Source organism: Anabrus simplex, chromosome 1 (genome assembly GCF_040414725.1).
Source record: "Anabrus simplex isolate iqAnaSimp1 chromosome 1, ASM4041472v1, whole genome shotgun sequence".
Classification (NCBI taxonomy): Eukaryota; Metazoa; Arthropoda; class Insecta; order Orthoptera; family Tettigoniidae; genus Anabrus; species Anabrus simplex.
In genome coordinates this window covers 648,293,818-648,309,171 of record NC_090265.1, presented here as the reverse complement: position 1 = coordinate 648,309,171, position 15,354 = coordinate 648,293,818, and the positions used below count along the sequence as shown (strand labels likewise).

Below are 15,354 nucleotides of genomic sequence, written 5' to 3'. Positions count from 1 at the left end.
CTTGAAGAAATCAGAGGACAGAACATGGAAGATGACAAATTGTTCAACATACAGCGATGAACTCTGCTAATGTTCATGCCATACCAACATTCCAATTGAGTTTCAAATAGCAGCTCTTCTTGGATCAATATTGTACAGACAGACAGGTACTTTCTACTTACCTTTCAAGTATTGGAAAAAAAAAAAAAACAAGTGTCAAATCTGTTCATGTATTGAGAGATGGGAACAAAGAAAGGAACACAAAAATAGGACAAACACAATACCAGATCAGTGTAGAAAGAGGGAGCAACAGAAAAATAAAAGCTCGGAACCAGAAACTAACTCATTGGGGCTAAAAAGATACGGATGTAGAAGAACTGGGATTGATGGGGAGAGGGTCTAGCTATTTGAAGACAGCAGTGTATGAAGATGTAGAGATTGTCCATGCCATCCAAGATTTTCATGTTTGTTCTTGTGTCCTTTTTCTGTTGCTCCATCTTTCTACATTGGCCAATAGCAGTTATTAAATCGTTACAAATAAAGGCTAAAGTAAATGATCGCATAATTTAAATACTGAAATTAAGTAAAAATGTACACCTCGAGATATTGGAGACTGCATCATTGATTTTAGAGGTTTGATTATATTTTCTCATGTCTGGTTAAATTTCAGTACGGCTATTCCCATGTAAATTTATAGCGAGAAGGTTTATCACTCTTCTACTGGCGCTTGGTATAAGTTTTCATGGTACATATACAGTTAAGTTAGGTTAGGCGACGCTGTTTGAATTTTAAAAAAAACTTAAGCATTTACCACAAAATGCGACCTTTGGTATAGTTTTCTAGCTATGTGGACTTGCGTGCTCTCTTGTTGATATTCGTAGGCGATGTCGGAGACGATTAGTAATATCCGTGAACTGCTGTTCCGTAAGAAAATTAGAAATGGAAGAGGAGAACACATTTTCATAATAAATATGTAAATAACGTGGTCAATAATAGTTGGTCAACTCATTAGAAATAAAGGCTAAGTAAACGATCGCTTAAATCTAATAATATACACTGAAATTAAGTAAGTATGCAAAACACCTCAAAATATGGTAGAACGCATCACTGATTTCAGAAGCTAGCTTATATTTTCTCGCGACTGGTTAAATTTTGGTAAGACTATTCCCACGTCAATTTATGGCAAGAAGGTTATCATTTCTCTACTGACACTTCAAATATGTTTTCATCATACACATAGTATGGTTAAGTTAGGTTAGGTGACTGTCTGAATAAGAAAACTGAAACGTTTGCCACAAAATGCGATCGAACATCTTCGGTACAGTTTTCTCGCTATGTACACTTGCGAGCTCTCTTATCGACATTCAAAGGCAATGTGGTCAATTAGTAATACCTGTCTGCTGCTCTCTAAAGAAAATTTGAAATGAAAGAGGATAACATGTTTTCATAATAAATGCGTAAATAACGTGACCAACAGCAGTTGTTAACTCCTTAGAAATAAAAGTTGAAGTAAATGATTGCTTGATTTTAATATTATATACTGAAATTAAGTTAGAATGTGATACACCTCAAGATATGGCAGAGTACGTCACTGACTTCAGTGGATAGTTTATATTTTTTGTGTCTAGTTAAATTTCAGAGGGGCTACTTCCATGTAAATTTTTAGCAAAGAGGTTATCATTGCTCTACATGTGCCTGAAATATGTTTTCATGATATATATATGGTTAGGTGATGCCGTTTGAAGAAGAAAACAAACTTTTCAACAGAAGCCTCTGGAGTGATACTATAATTTTATCAGAATAAAATTAAACACACTTTCTCATAGTATCAGATTACAAGTTATAAATTTCATTTCTGTTCCATATTGAAGTGCAATTCATCATCATCATTTCCATTTATCCAGCTGTAGCCGGGTAGGGGCAAATATGGTTCCTCTCCACTTTCTTTGGTCTTTCCACCACTCCTCCTCCAACACTGTGTCCCAGTCCAGGTTTCTTTCTATAATGCTGCGTTGGATGGTATCCTTCCTTCTCAATCGTGGTCGTCCACGGCCTCTCCTTCCTTGGATTTGCATTTCCATCACCTTTTTTGGAATTCTTTCGTCGCTCATTCGCTTTATGTGCCCAAACCATCTCTATTCTATCATTCATTTTTTCCACTCCAATTTCTTCCCGGATTTTCTCATTCCTTATTTTGTCTCTTCTACTCTTCTGTATCATACTCCTCAAGAACTTCATTTCGGCTGCCTGTATTCGACTCTCATCCTTCTTTGTCATTGTCCAAGTTTCTGCTCCGTAAGTTGTTATGGGTACGTAATACATCTTGTACATAGTATCCTTTGCTTCCATTGCACATCTTTGTCCCATAATATGTTTCTTACACTATGATAGAAACAACTTCCAGCTTGAATCCTTTTACTAATCTCAGCATCCAGTCGAGCATTCTCCATTAATTCACTCCCCAGGTATTTAAACGTTTCCACTACTTCCAGGGGCTTGTCTGCAAGTCTAATCTGACCTTTCCCTTCTTTCTCCCCTCTAGTCATAACAAGAGTTTTACTCTTTTCTACACTTATTTTCAATCCACATTCTTCAATCTTCCCATTCACCACATTCAACTGTTCTTGGACCTTCCTGTCGTCTTCTCCCCAAATCACAATATCATCTGCAAATGACATCATGTTCATTTCTCTTCCTCCATATGCTGCTTTTGCTGTTCTCATGATGTCATCCATTACTACTGTAAACAGGATTGGTGATAGAACACTTCCCTGTCTCAGCCCACTAGTTATTTTGAACCAACTTGTCCTGCCAACTTGTGTTTGCATGCAACTACAACATTCCTTATACAATGCCATGATCATTTTTATTAATCCCTGTCCAATTCCTTTTTGCACCAGACTGTCCCAAACTTTCGTTCTAGGGACACTGTCATATGCCTTTTCAATATCAATGAATGTCATCACCATATCATTCCCGTACTCCCAATGCTTTTCCATTAGTTGTCTCATAATGAAAATGGGCTCTATTGTTGACCTTCCATTCTGAAACCAAACTGATTTTCCTGTATCTGATTCTCAACCCTCAACCTTATTCTACTATCCAGTATCCTTTCCATTATCTTAGCAACATGGGATATTAGAGTAATTCCCCTGTAGTTCTTCAAAACTTTGTCACCTTTCTTGAAAATTGGGATGATTATTCCTTTTTGCCAATCCTCAGGGACCTCCTCATTCTCCCAGACATTCCTGAGAACCCGATATGTCCACTGCAGGCCTACAGCTCCAGCTGCCTTTATCATCTCCACTGAAATTTCATCTATTCCAGCAGTTTTTCCATTCTTCATCTTTCTTACTGCCATTTCAATTTCATTCATTGTAATTTCTTTATCCATTTCTTCATCAGCTAATTCCCTTTCCTGGTCGTCCATTGAATGACTGTCATCCGTTCTTATGTTCAGCAGCTTCTGAAAATACTCTCTCCATCTCTTTCTTATTTCTTCTGGCTTTGTTAAAATTATGCCACCTTCATCCTTCACAAATCTGGTGTTTACTTGATCTCTCTTTTTGTTTCTTAAGATACCATACAGTAATTTCTTGCTGCCCTGCGTATCATCTCTCAATTTCTGTGTGAATAAGGCCCAGCTTTTCCTCTTTTCTTCCTCCACTACTTTCTTGGCCAAATTCTTTGCCTCCACATATTTTCTTCTACTTTCTTCAGTCTTAGATGTTTTCCATGCTTTCCATGCCATTTTCTTTTCCTTCATTTTAGTCCTTACCCTATCATTCCACCAGTGTGTTTCTTTGTCTTTCACATTTCCTGATGTTCTACCACACACCTTTTCTTCACATCCAACCAGTGCTTCCTTAAATCTTTTCCATTCCTCTTCAACATTCCCCACCTCTGTCCTGGGTACCAAGGGTATTATTTCCCTTTGAAATTCTTCTTGTATGCTTTTCTCCTTCAACTTCCATACTTCAATTCTTTTCTCTCTTCTTAATTGGGGTTTTTCAATCTTTCCAACTTTCAATTTTCCTATCACAACTCTATGATCTCCTCCAAAGGCTTCTTCAGGCATGCCTGTTACATCTACAAGGTTCTTCCGGTGTTCTTTCTCTATGATTATATAATCAATCATGGTCTTTGTTCGTCTGTCTCCCCAACCATACCTTGTAATCTTCTGACTGTTCTTCTTCCTAAACCAGGTGTTTCCAACAATCATTTGATTCCTCATGCAAAAATCCACCAACAACTCGCCTTCTGGATTTACATTTCCATATCCAAACGGTCCTACAACATCTTCCTTTCCTTGTCTTTCCATTCCAACTTGTGCATTTAGATCTCCCATCAATAGTACTTCCTTATCTTCTATCTGTCTCTCCACTTCCTCTAAGAAGTCCTCTAGATGTTCATCTATGCAACCAGTTTGTGGGGCATACAACTGAAATAGATCTTTCACGCCATTTTCAAACTGGAGTCTCATCATCATCCTATCGCTGAGGTACTTTGTATATTCCAGGTATTCTTGGATTTCTCTTCTAAGTATGATGGCCACTCCATTTTTTGCTTCAGGTCCTCCGCTGTAATACAGCCTGTATCCTTCTCTCAGAGGGATCTCCCCTGTACCCCTCTTCTTGGTCTCGCACAGTCCAAGTATGGCTATATCTTTTTCTATCATGAAGTCAACCGGTTCTTCTGTCTTTCCAGTCAGTGTCAGTACATTAACTGTTGCAATTTTGATGTAGTTTGGTGCTGGTTGCCCATTTTTCACAGTTCCCCCAGCACCTGAAGAGCTGCGCGTCGCTTTTAGCAGGGGACGCCCTAACCTTTTCCGAGGCACCATATCTGCTTTGTCCATACAGGCTATTGTTACGATGGGCTCGCCACACCCAAAGGCATTTTATACCTACTGCCAGGTTCAAAATTAGGCCGCCCCTAACATGGAGACAGACGCCTTTCGTAGCCGCTCCTCTGGAGTACAGACGCTACGGGTATGCCCCTTCCGCCATCTCCGCCGTACCGAAGTCCACCTTCTCCGCCGTAGATGCCGTTGAGGTCTTCACTCGTAACCCTGAGCTGGGACCCATACCAGATGTTACACACCGGGTCAGTGTGCTGTGAAGTGCAATTATAAGAAATAAATTGACACGAGGGTCCGCCTTTTCAATACAATATACCAAGTAAATATTACATCAGTAATATATATACATTCATACATACAAGTGTCCATTGGGATCTTTTTCTCCTTTTGTGTTTGCCCTGTGTTCCTGATCTTTAATCACCTGTATTCATCTTTCTTATGTTTCTTCCCATTTCCAGTACTTACCCAGCTTTCTTCTTACTCTACACTTCCCAAGTGAAGACAAGATCCGACAAGATGGCCCCAATGAGTGTTGATGCCCACCCTCCTGATAAAGCTCGGAAGCAGAAACTAACTCACTGGGGCTAAAAAGAGATGGATGTAGAAGAACTGGGATTGATGAGGAGAGGGTCTATCTATTTGAAGATGGCAGTGTATGAAGATGTGGAGATTGTCTGTGCCATCCAAGATTTTCATGTTTGTTCTCGTGTCCTTTTTCTGTTGCTCCATCTTTCTTTGCTGACCTGCCATTTTGTCTGTCCTATTATGTATTCCTTTTCTTGTTCCTATCTCCCTATTTACCTTTTACTTTACCATGAAGATCTGTACTCACAGTACAATGAAGTGAGCTACATGACTTCACAAAATTGATACAAATTTAAACAATAATTCCATTTAAATTCATCAATTTCAGTCAGTCATTTTGAAAAGAGATTCATCCTGGAATTATCCCATCCCTGAAGGAATTCTTTTTTTTTTTTTTGCTATTTGTTTTACGTCGCACCAACACAGATAGGTCTTATGGCGACGATGGGACAGGAAAGGCCTAGGAATGGGAAAGAAGTGGTAGTGGCCTTATTTAAGGTACAGCCCCAGCATTTACCTGATGTGAAAATGGGAAACTATGGAAAACCATCTTCAGGGCTGCTGACAGTGGGGTTCGAACCCACTATCACCCGGATGCGAGTGAATGAATTTTAATTTTTTTTAAAAACATAACTTATAATCAACTGAAATTAAAATGTAAACACAATCATTTATACAAACTTATTAAATTCAATGCAGCCATTACACGAACACTAAAGTTATAAAACCAGCATGCTATTACAAGGATAAAACATTTTGATTCCGTGAGTTAACATAAATCTATATTGTGATATTTGTACATCACTCGAAGAACAAAACATATGATAATTACTAGCAATGGGTGCCACAGATTAAACGGTCACAATTCTAGAGCATCATGATTTAAAGTACTATACAATGAATGCCAATGCCAATCATCGTAGCCCTACATTCACCAAATATTCAAATAATTTTTATCACCACTTTCGCTGTTAGTAACTGAAATTTCTTATTTTCTTGTTCATAAAGGTATAAAGCTATGACAAAACACATAGGGTATATCAATGGGATACCATGTTATGTCTCAAATTTCTCTAATTCTTTAACTCATCCATGATACTATTTAGTATCAAATAAACATAAGTAAATAGAAGCATAAACAAAACACAAGTAAAAATTTACCTTGGTATTTCCGCGAAGTTCCTGGCCGAAGTGAGCAGGTCCAGCATTAATAATAACTGTGTGTTCCACTCCTGTTTCACTGATTGTCTTGAAGTATACAGCTTGAGGAGGAGCATCAGGCTGCTGAGACTGGGACTTCGACAATTCTACCATCTCCTGCATGAACATCAGACCCTCCTCTGCGTCGGCAGCAGTCTTAGCCTTTAAAAAAAAAAAAGCTATTTCAAGAAAGTTAACTTACAACAGCAAAGCATGACTGAAATAGACAGTTTTGATATCAGATGAGATTCTAACAAAACAAAAATTGTAAAATAAAAAGGAAGTACCCACTGTTAGTAAGTGAAATTTCTTATTTTCTTGTTCATAAAGGTATAAAGCTATGACAAAACACATAGGGTATATCGATGGGATACTATGTTATGTCTCAAATTTCTCTAATTCTTTAACTCATCCATGATACTATTTAGTATCAAATAAACATAAGAAGTAAATAGAAGCATAAACAAAACACAAGTAAAAACCATTCTAAAACTGCAATTTACTGAATTTCATTCCAGTCTATTACACACCTACAAGACAATGATAAATGTATGGTTATGAAGCACTACTGGAATGAAATGCTACAGGGGGGAAAACTCAACAGCCCCAGAGATTTATCCGACCTTGCAAAAATTTTACATAATGTACACAAAGTTGCAACCTAGAAAGCAGAGTGAGAAGGACAGCATGAATGTATTTGGGCTGTGAGAGTCCTAAGCTTCAAACAATATTGACCTGTAATATGAGAAAAGATGGAAATATTTGCTATTTTGGACAAGGTCATCTTCTGAGACACATGCCAATTTAAAAATATCATGCTTTGTACGACTATCATAGTGTACAATTAGACAGTGCACTGTATTGTCTCCCCACAGAGTGGTACTTTTGTTCTACTGGGTAGTAAAATTTCACTTACTTCGTCAGCTATCACTGCAAGGGAGGAGTAGTTTCATAAGCACCTCTTTAAAGTTTGAATCACCTTACTATCTGCATCACGGGCCATTTCAATAATTACGGCAAATGTTTTTATTATAGCACATGCATACTTCTTTGCAATGTGTGAATCTGCAAACATCTTTCTGAACAATGGTCCTACATGATCGGAACAAGATAATGCAAGGTTATATTAAAAAATGAACACCATGAACAAATATTCTGCTCGAGTGATTGCATTATCTTCCTTCCTGCCTACAATAAATAAAATAAAATACCCTTAATTTTTTGTTCCTCTCGAGACAGCTACCACTATCTTTGTGTTTTTGTGTGATACTGCGAGCTACAAAATCAGTCTTCCCTCCATGCGAGATATATATATATCACACTGACAAACAGAACAAACTGCATAACAGTTTCCTTTATTAAACTGCAAAATGAACAGAAATTCAATTTTATAGGTATCTCTGAACACTTGGAGATAACATTTGTTATGTCTGGTGGCCATAATACATACATAATACATACATAATACATACATACACACATAAATCATTATAGACTGTTATGCCTTTTCAGCGTTCAGTCTGCAAGCCTCCGTGAATTTACTAAACGTCGCCACAATCCTCAATTTGCAACTAGTGTTGTGGCCTCTTTTAGTTCTATACCTCTCATCTTTAAATCGTTAGAAACCGAGTCTAACCATCGTCGTCTTGGTCTACCTCTACTTCTCTTACCCTCCATAGCAGAGTCCATTATTCTCCTAGGTAACCTACCCTCCTCCATTCGCCTCACATGACCCCACCACTGAAGCCGGTTTATGCGTACAGCTTCATCCATCGAGTTCATTCCTAAATTAGCCTTTATCTCCTCATTCCAAGTACCCTCCTACCATTGTTCCCACCTGTTTGAGCTAGCAATCATTCTTGCTACTTTCATGTCTGTTACTTCTAATATATGAATAAGATATCCTGAGTCCATCCAGCTTTCGCTCCTGTAAAGTTGGTCTGAAAACAGACTGATGCAAAGATAGTTTCGTCTGGGAGCTGACTTCCTTCTTACAGAATACTGTTGATCGCAACTGCGAGCTCACTGCGTTAGCTTTACGACACCTTGATTTAATCTCACTTACCATATTACCATCCTGGGAGAACACACAACCTAAATACTTGAAATTATCTACCTGTTCTAGCTTTGTATCACGAATCTGAAACACTAAAAAAAAATGCATCATGTCTATTAACAGACAAAGAAAGAAAGAAATGAATACGAATCCAAGCCTGCCAAATGCCAAAGCACTTCCCAACACACATAAAACTGATGTTCCCATCCAACCCATCATTAATTACAGACCCAGTCCTTTATATAAAATTTCACAGTTCATCCAACATTTCCTCAAAAGAAATTACCTTTTTTCATCTGTAAATTCCATTAAGAACACTAAAGAATTGGTTGAAAAACTAAATCATGTTACTATTCAACCCAACTATTCTCTCCATTCCTTCGATATTGTTAACATGTACCCAAGCATCCTGATTCCAAAAATTTGTCCCATTATTCACAACAATTTGAATAAACACAGTGGTCTGATCACACTAGAAATTCATGATTTCATCTCTATTCTAAAAATGGTTTTGAATAACAATTATTTCATATTTGACAATACCATTTATCAACAAAATGGGTTAGCTATGGGATCACCGGCATCAGGCATCCTGGCTGAAATCTATCAGGATCATTTCGAACACACCAAAATTAATAACAACATCTTTAGTAACATTACTTTTTGGACAAGATATGTGGATGACACTCTTGTGATCATGAACGAAAATGCAACTGATGCCATCACCACTCTATTCAATCTTAATCACATTGACCCACTTATCAAGTTTACACTAGAATCAGAAAACGATAAAAAAATCAATTATTTAGATCTAACGATCATCAGACAACCTGGTTAATTGAGCTATAAGATTTTTAGAAAACCAACTCAAACCGCTAACACAATCCATCAAGATTCCATACACCCACATACCCATAAATGTGCAGCATATCATAGCATGGTACACCGCACTTTTAGCATCCCGCTGTCTAAAAAAGAATTTAAAAAAATTAAACCATTCGCAGTACAGCTAAATTTAATGGCTACAACAGCTCCTTTATAGAGAAAATCATTAATAAACATAAACACCAACCTTCAACCACCTTAACAAAAGAAAAAATTCATAACAATATTTTATCTACTTTTACGTTTAACCCTCTTCCGCCCATAGCGTAGTAAAGCGTACTTCTACTTCTAGTCACATGTATGAGCCATCTATCGGCCAATAGACAAATATAACCTACTGTTACTACCATGTGCACTTCCTAGAGACCAAAGATATTAGTTTTCTTCTTTTAAAACCTTAGCAGGCGTATTAGAACATGAAATATGGAAGGCAGTGACATATTGTAAACAAACATGTCGACGCTTAATTCGCGTGAAAATATTTTATGCGATAACAACATTGAACGTTTGGTGAACGATAATTCTGACTGTGAAACTGTTAGTAGTGGCTTAAGTGAACTCAGTAAAGTGGAAAGTGAAAATGAAAGTGACGATATTTCAGGAAATGACAACGTACACATGCGTGATGACAGAGTGTAGGCCTAACTTTCAGTGGACAAAGACATTGTCTTACATCGAACCGCTGGACTTTATTGAAGAGGTAGGACCTTGCCATTCTCTTCCTGTGGGTAGTACAGCATTAGAGTATTTCTCCCTTATATATGATGAAAACATTTTCGATTTAATTGCCCAGAAAACAAATGAGCATGCTGCTTACTTGCAGCATAAGAAAGGTATAGTTGATACGAAATGAAGAAATGAAGAAATAAAGGCATATTTTGGAATATTAATCTATATGGGTATTGTTCAGCTTTGTGACACACACATGTATTTGTCAGACGACCTTGTGTCTTGCCCTTTAGTAGTTCAGGCAATGCCGCGAAATCACTTCAAAGACCTGACAAAATATTTGCATTTGGTGTCAAAAGAGGAACAAGATAAGGAAAATTTGGATTATTTGTACAAAGTGAGACCAATTCTCAACCTTGTGGCAGTATTCAGAGAAATCTATAAACTAAAAAAGGAACTTTGTGTTGATGAGGCTATGATTGCTTTCAAGGGTAGGTTAGGTATAAAACAGTATATGAAGTCTAAACCTACCAAATGTGGGGGGGGGGGGGGGGGGTGAAAGCTTGGGTTTTGGCAACAAGATCAGGTTATACTTTAGACAATGATTTCTACCTCAGAAAGAAACAAAAGAGGAATAAAAATTTGCTGCTACGTGAACAAGTTGTTCTCGAATTGAGTAGGAAATACTGGGGAAAGTATGATCACCTATATTTTGATAACTTTTTCACTTCACCAAGACTCGTGTCAATACTGAATGACAATAAGACTTATGGTTGTGGAACAGCGAGAACTAACAGAAAAGATTGGCCCTTACCCCTCAAAAATACCAAAAGCCTGAAGATGAAAAGAGGAGATTCTAAATTTATGCAAGCTGGAGATGTCATTGCCACAGTCTGGCATGATAAAAGAGACGTTGCTTTCCTCAGTACCAACAGTAACCCTGCAGTTTTTTTAACCCTGAAGAAAAAACGGGGCATAGCAATGAAAGAATTGATATGCAAGCACCAGAAACTGTACACAACTACATGAAAAATATGGGTGGAGTTGACCGAAGTGATCAAGCACGTTCATATTACAAAGTTGGCAGACCATCCGTGAAATGGTGGAAGTATATTTTCTATTTCATTATGAACATTGCTATAGGGAATTCATTTATTGTATTTGACCAAAGTAATAGATCCTGCAACAGTAAATATGGAACAACACAGCTAGAATTCAGGACGCAAATTGTCAAACAGCTGATTGGGAATTTCACTTGCTGCAAACAAGTAGGAAGAAAAAGAAGTCTTCCTGATGCAACCACATCTCCAAAATAATTCCATTCCATAGTAAAAATTCCTGGTAAGGTAAAATTATGTGTGAAATGTGCTGCTGACAAAAAGAGGACTTTATCTGGAAGAAATGTGCAGTCAGCCTTTATGTGTAAACAATGCAACTTGTGTTTGTGCAAATCCGATTGCTTTCTATTGTTCCGCCAACAAAGAGGAGTTGAAGTTATAAATTAAACTCTACAATGCACCCATTTCCTATATGTATGTACTGTTGACTTTCATTTGGTGAAAGAATCATATTTCTATGTTCATTAGTTTTTGTACAATATACATTTTTATATTAGTTTTTGTACAATATACATTTTTATAAATGTCTGCATTATCATAATGATGGCTGAAAAGAATTGCTTTAATTCTGGGGAAAACATGCATTTTAATATGGGTGGGAAAGGGTTAATAATAACAAGTCTGCCAAATCACAAACATATTTTAAAAGCATGACGTCAAAATAGCCTTCAAAACTTGTACCAGAAAAACAGATATTTTACACAATATCAATTCTATTAATCATAGCAATAAGTTCACCAAATCAGGTGTTTATAGACTCAATTGTTATAATTGTAATGCATATTATGTCAGTCAAACAGGTAGGAGCTTTCATACAAGATACTTAGAGCATGTTATCGCCCTGAAATATAACAGATTTTTGGCCATGGGACAGCACATGTGTGATACTAACCATAAGTTCACTAATATCAACCAAGACATGAAAATTCTCAAAGTTATACGAAAAGGCCCCCTACCCAATATTATGGAAAATTGTTTTATCCATCTGGAACAGTTTTTCAATTGTAACTTCAATCTAAATGAAATTTCAGAGAAATCAACATTTTATTTGACCTTTCAATTCCTATCTTTAGTAATCATGCCTCAGATAAAAATAATTATTTCTTTTATAATCTCTTTAAATTCCCCTCTCAGGAGCAGTCTTTCTTTCCTCATCCTTCAGCCCCACCTTAAACACCCCTTCTCTCCTCCCCTCCCTTGTCTACCCCCACCCCTTCTCTCCCTATCTACTCCTTTGTTCACATTGCCTGCTTCCTACAGCAATCATAGGTTATGATTTTCATTTCCGTGTTGACGTATAACTAATATAATAGAGTTAAAGGGATATTCCACCATTCAATACAATGTAAAATATTTGAAATTTATTAAGCGAAGACTGGTTTTGACTCCCTTGGAGTCATCATCAGTACTTGTAGAATAATTAAATCAAATGGAATCTGATAATCATCATGAGGATTGACTACATACATCTCAATAGGTTGACATAAAACATGACAAAATTCGTACATACACAATGGCAAATGCCTAAATAAATATCAATAGATTGACATAAAACAATGACAAATTAAGTACACAATGACATGAAACACTTGGCACTTTAAGAAAGTTCTTGGATCTGGCTTAAAAATACTGTTGTGTGTTTGTAGAACTCGGAACAGACTTGTCGGTCTTCTTTCAATCAACCTGAAAACATGTGAACCAGTTGAAATAAAACTTTCCAAGTGTTTCATGTCAATGTGTATATTTCAAATAGTTCATACATTTTCAAGTACATTAAAAACAAGACCAACAAGTCTGTTCCATGTCTGCAAACACACAGCAGTATTTTTAACCCAGATCCAAGACCTTTCTTAAAGTGCCAAGTGTTTCATGTCATTGTGTACATAATTTGTCTCATGTTTTATGTCAACCTATTGATATGTATTTAGGCATTTGCCATTGTGTATATAATTTTGTCATGTTTTATGTCAACCTACTGAGATATATGTAAGCAATCCAAATGATGATTGTTATCAGGTTCCCTTTGATTTAATTATTCTACAAGAACTGATGATGACTCCAAGGGAGTCTAAACCGGTCTTCGCTTAATAAATTTCAGATATTTTACAGTGTGTTCAATGGTGGAACATCCCTCTATTATATTTCGTACAGCAAGTCTGTGCTTGTTCCCTATCCACATCTTTGTTTACATGGCCTGCCTGCTTTCTCCAGCTAGTCTGTGCTTATTCTATATCTGACATTAGAGGTAAGTCTCATTAATAATTTTTCTCCGTTTTAATTTATTTTCTTAATTCTGGCTATCATTTCCAGATTTACTTCTTTGCCTGAGGTCATAAGAAACTTTAAGACATATTGTGACAAAATGATCATAATCTTAATTTTTATCATGATATATATTTTAATGTTATAATTATTCCTACAACATTGTCTTTATCTGGTATACAATATATCTTTTAGTTATCACATCATTTGTTTAATTTTTATTTGGCCGAAGATGGCCACTTTTAATTAATTTCATGTGGCTATTTCTAGCCGAGTGCAGCCCTTGTGACGCAGACCTTCCGATAAGGGTGGGCAGCATCTGCCATGTGTAGGTAACTGCGTTTTATTGTGGTGGAGGATGGTGTTATGTGTGGTGTGTGAGTTGTAGGGATATTGGGAACAGCACAAACACCCAGCCCCAGGCCATTGGAATCTGGTTGAAGGTCCAGAGCCAACCGGGAATCGAACCCGGGACCCTCTGAACCAAAGGCCAGTACGCTGACCATTCAGCCAATGAGTCGGACAGATGGCCACAAAGTGGCTGAAACTAGTCCCAAGACTTATGTAATATAATTTACTTACCCAATTTATTCTTATAAATGACGTAAGACTTATCTGTGCCGGTGTGACATAACAAACACTATAAAAAAGAGCACAGAACTGCAAGAAAAACACGTGGCCTACAACTCCAACAAAACTACGCACAGAAACAATATTAACAACATACGAACAACACAATAACAAATTCTTTCGTCCCAATTAACAGAGTCTTTAGCGCACGCTAGCCTCTCTTGCCTGTATGACGATTGCCGTCTCAAATTCCCAGCTGTAAAGCACACACGCTGCTTAAGTGAGCGGGAGCACAATATACGAAGGCGACGGACAATACACTCACCAAATAAAGCATCAAATAAATACGCTTGAAAAAGAGGTTGCGTAAATTACACAAGCACATAAAAATTTATCCTAGGCGAAGAGTATTGACCACACTGGAGTCATATTGGTCATAAATAGGAAGAAGTAAAATTAAATTGGAAATTGGAAGATGAGTTAAAAAACGGAAAGTTTCCAAGTAAATCAGAAGGGCTGGCAGGTATGCTAGTGGTGTGATGCTTCAATAATTGCAATTTGCATTTCCAGCTTTTGAACCTTGACATTTTTAGTGCATTTCTTTCACTTGAAAGAAAAAGGAATCAATTCTTGGAATACTAGTTTCAGAGTTATTCCTTGCAGTTCAAAGCATGTTACTCTTATCCGTTGGTGCAAAGTTCCTAGAATTGCAGAATAAGTAACTACGCCCTAGTTACAAATTTCCAATACCTAATGGCAACATAGCATTTCTATCGAAGTAAAGGATACTGCTAGTTTCGACCTACAACTGAAAGATTTCCATCCCTAACAACTTTTTAATGCTGTACGGCACACTGGACTTTAATCGTAAATAAATGACATGACATCGGCTCAGTTGTTCTTCAGTTGGATAACAGCATCTTAAAGGAGCCAGCATATACTAATCTCCTTATCCAGCAACTCAAGGATTCCTATCTTTAACATATTTTTAATGGGCACTCGACTTTTTATGAATCTGTGTCATGGAGTTATTTTTTAACATAGTGCTGCACATCTCTAATTCTTTCCTCAATATCTCACATGGTATGTACATTTACGAGACCTTATGTGTCTTTACATTGTTTGATTTCTTTGGTATTTATGTTTTAATTTTGCTTTAGGCTGATGAT

General features: G+C 37.0%; 1 protein-coding gene across 1 annotated transcript in view; it reads right to left on the bottom strand.

Moving 5' to 3' along the window:
• The window catches only part of Edem2 (ER degradation enhancer, mannosidase alpha-like 2), a 212,239-nt gene that overhangs the window by 103,211 nt on the left and 93,674 nt on the right, over positions 1-15,354 (bottom strand). The window contains exon 15 of the mRNA XM_068225114.1: positions 6,587-6,787. Within this exon, the coding sequence (XP_068081215.1) occupies positions 6,587-6,787 (201 nt within the window). The remainder of the gene's footprint in view (positions 1-6,586; positions 6,788-15,354) is intronic.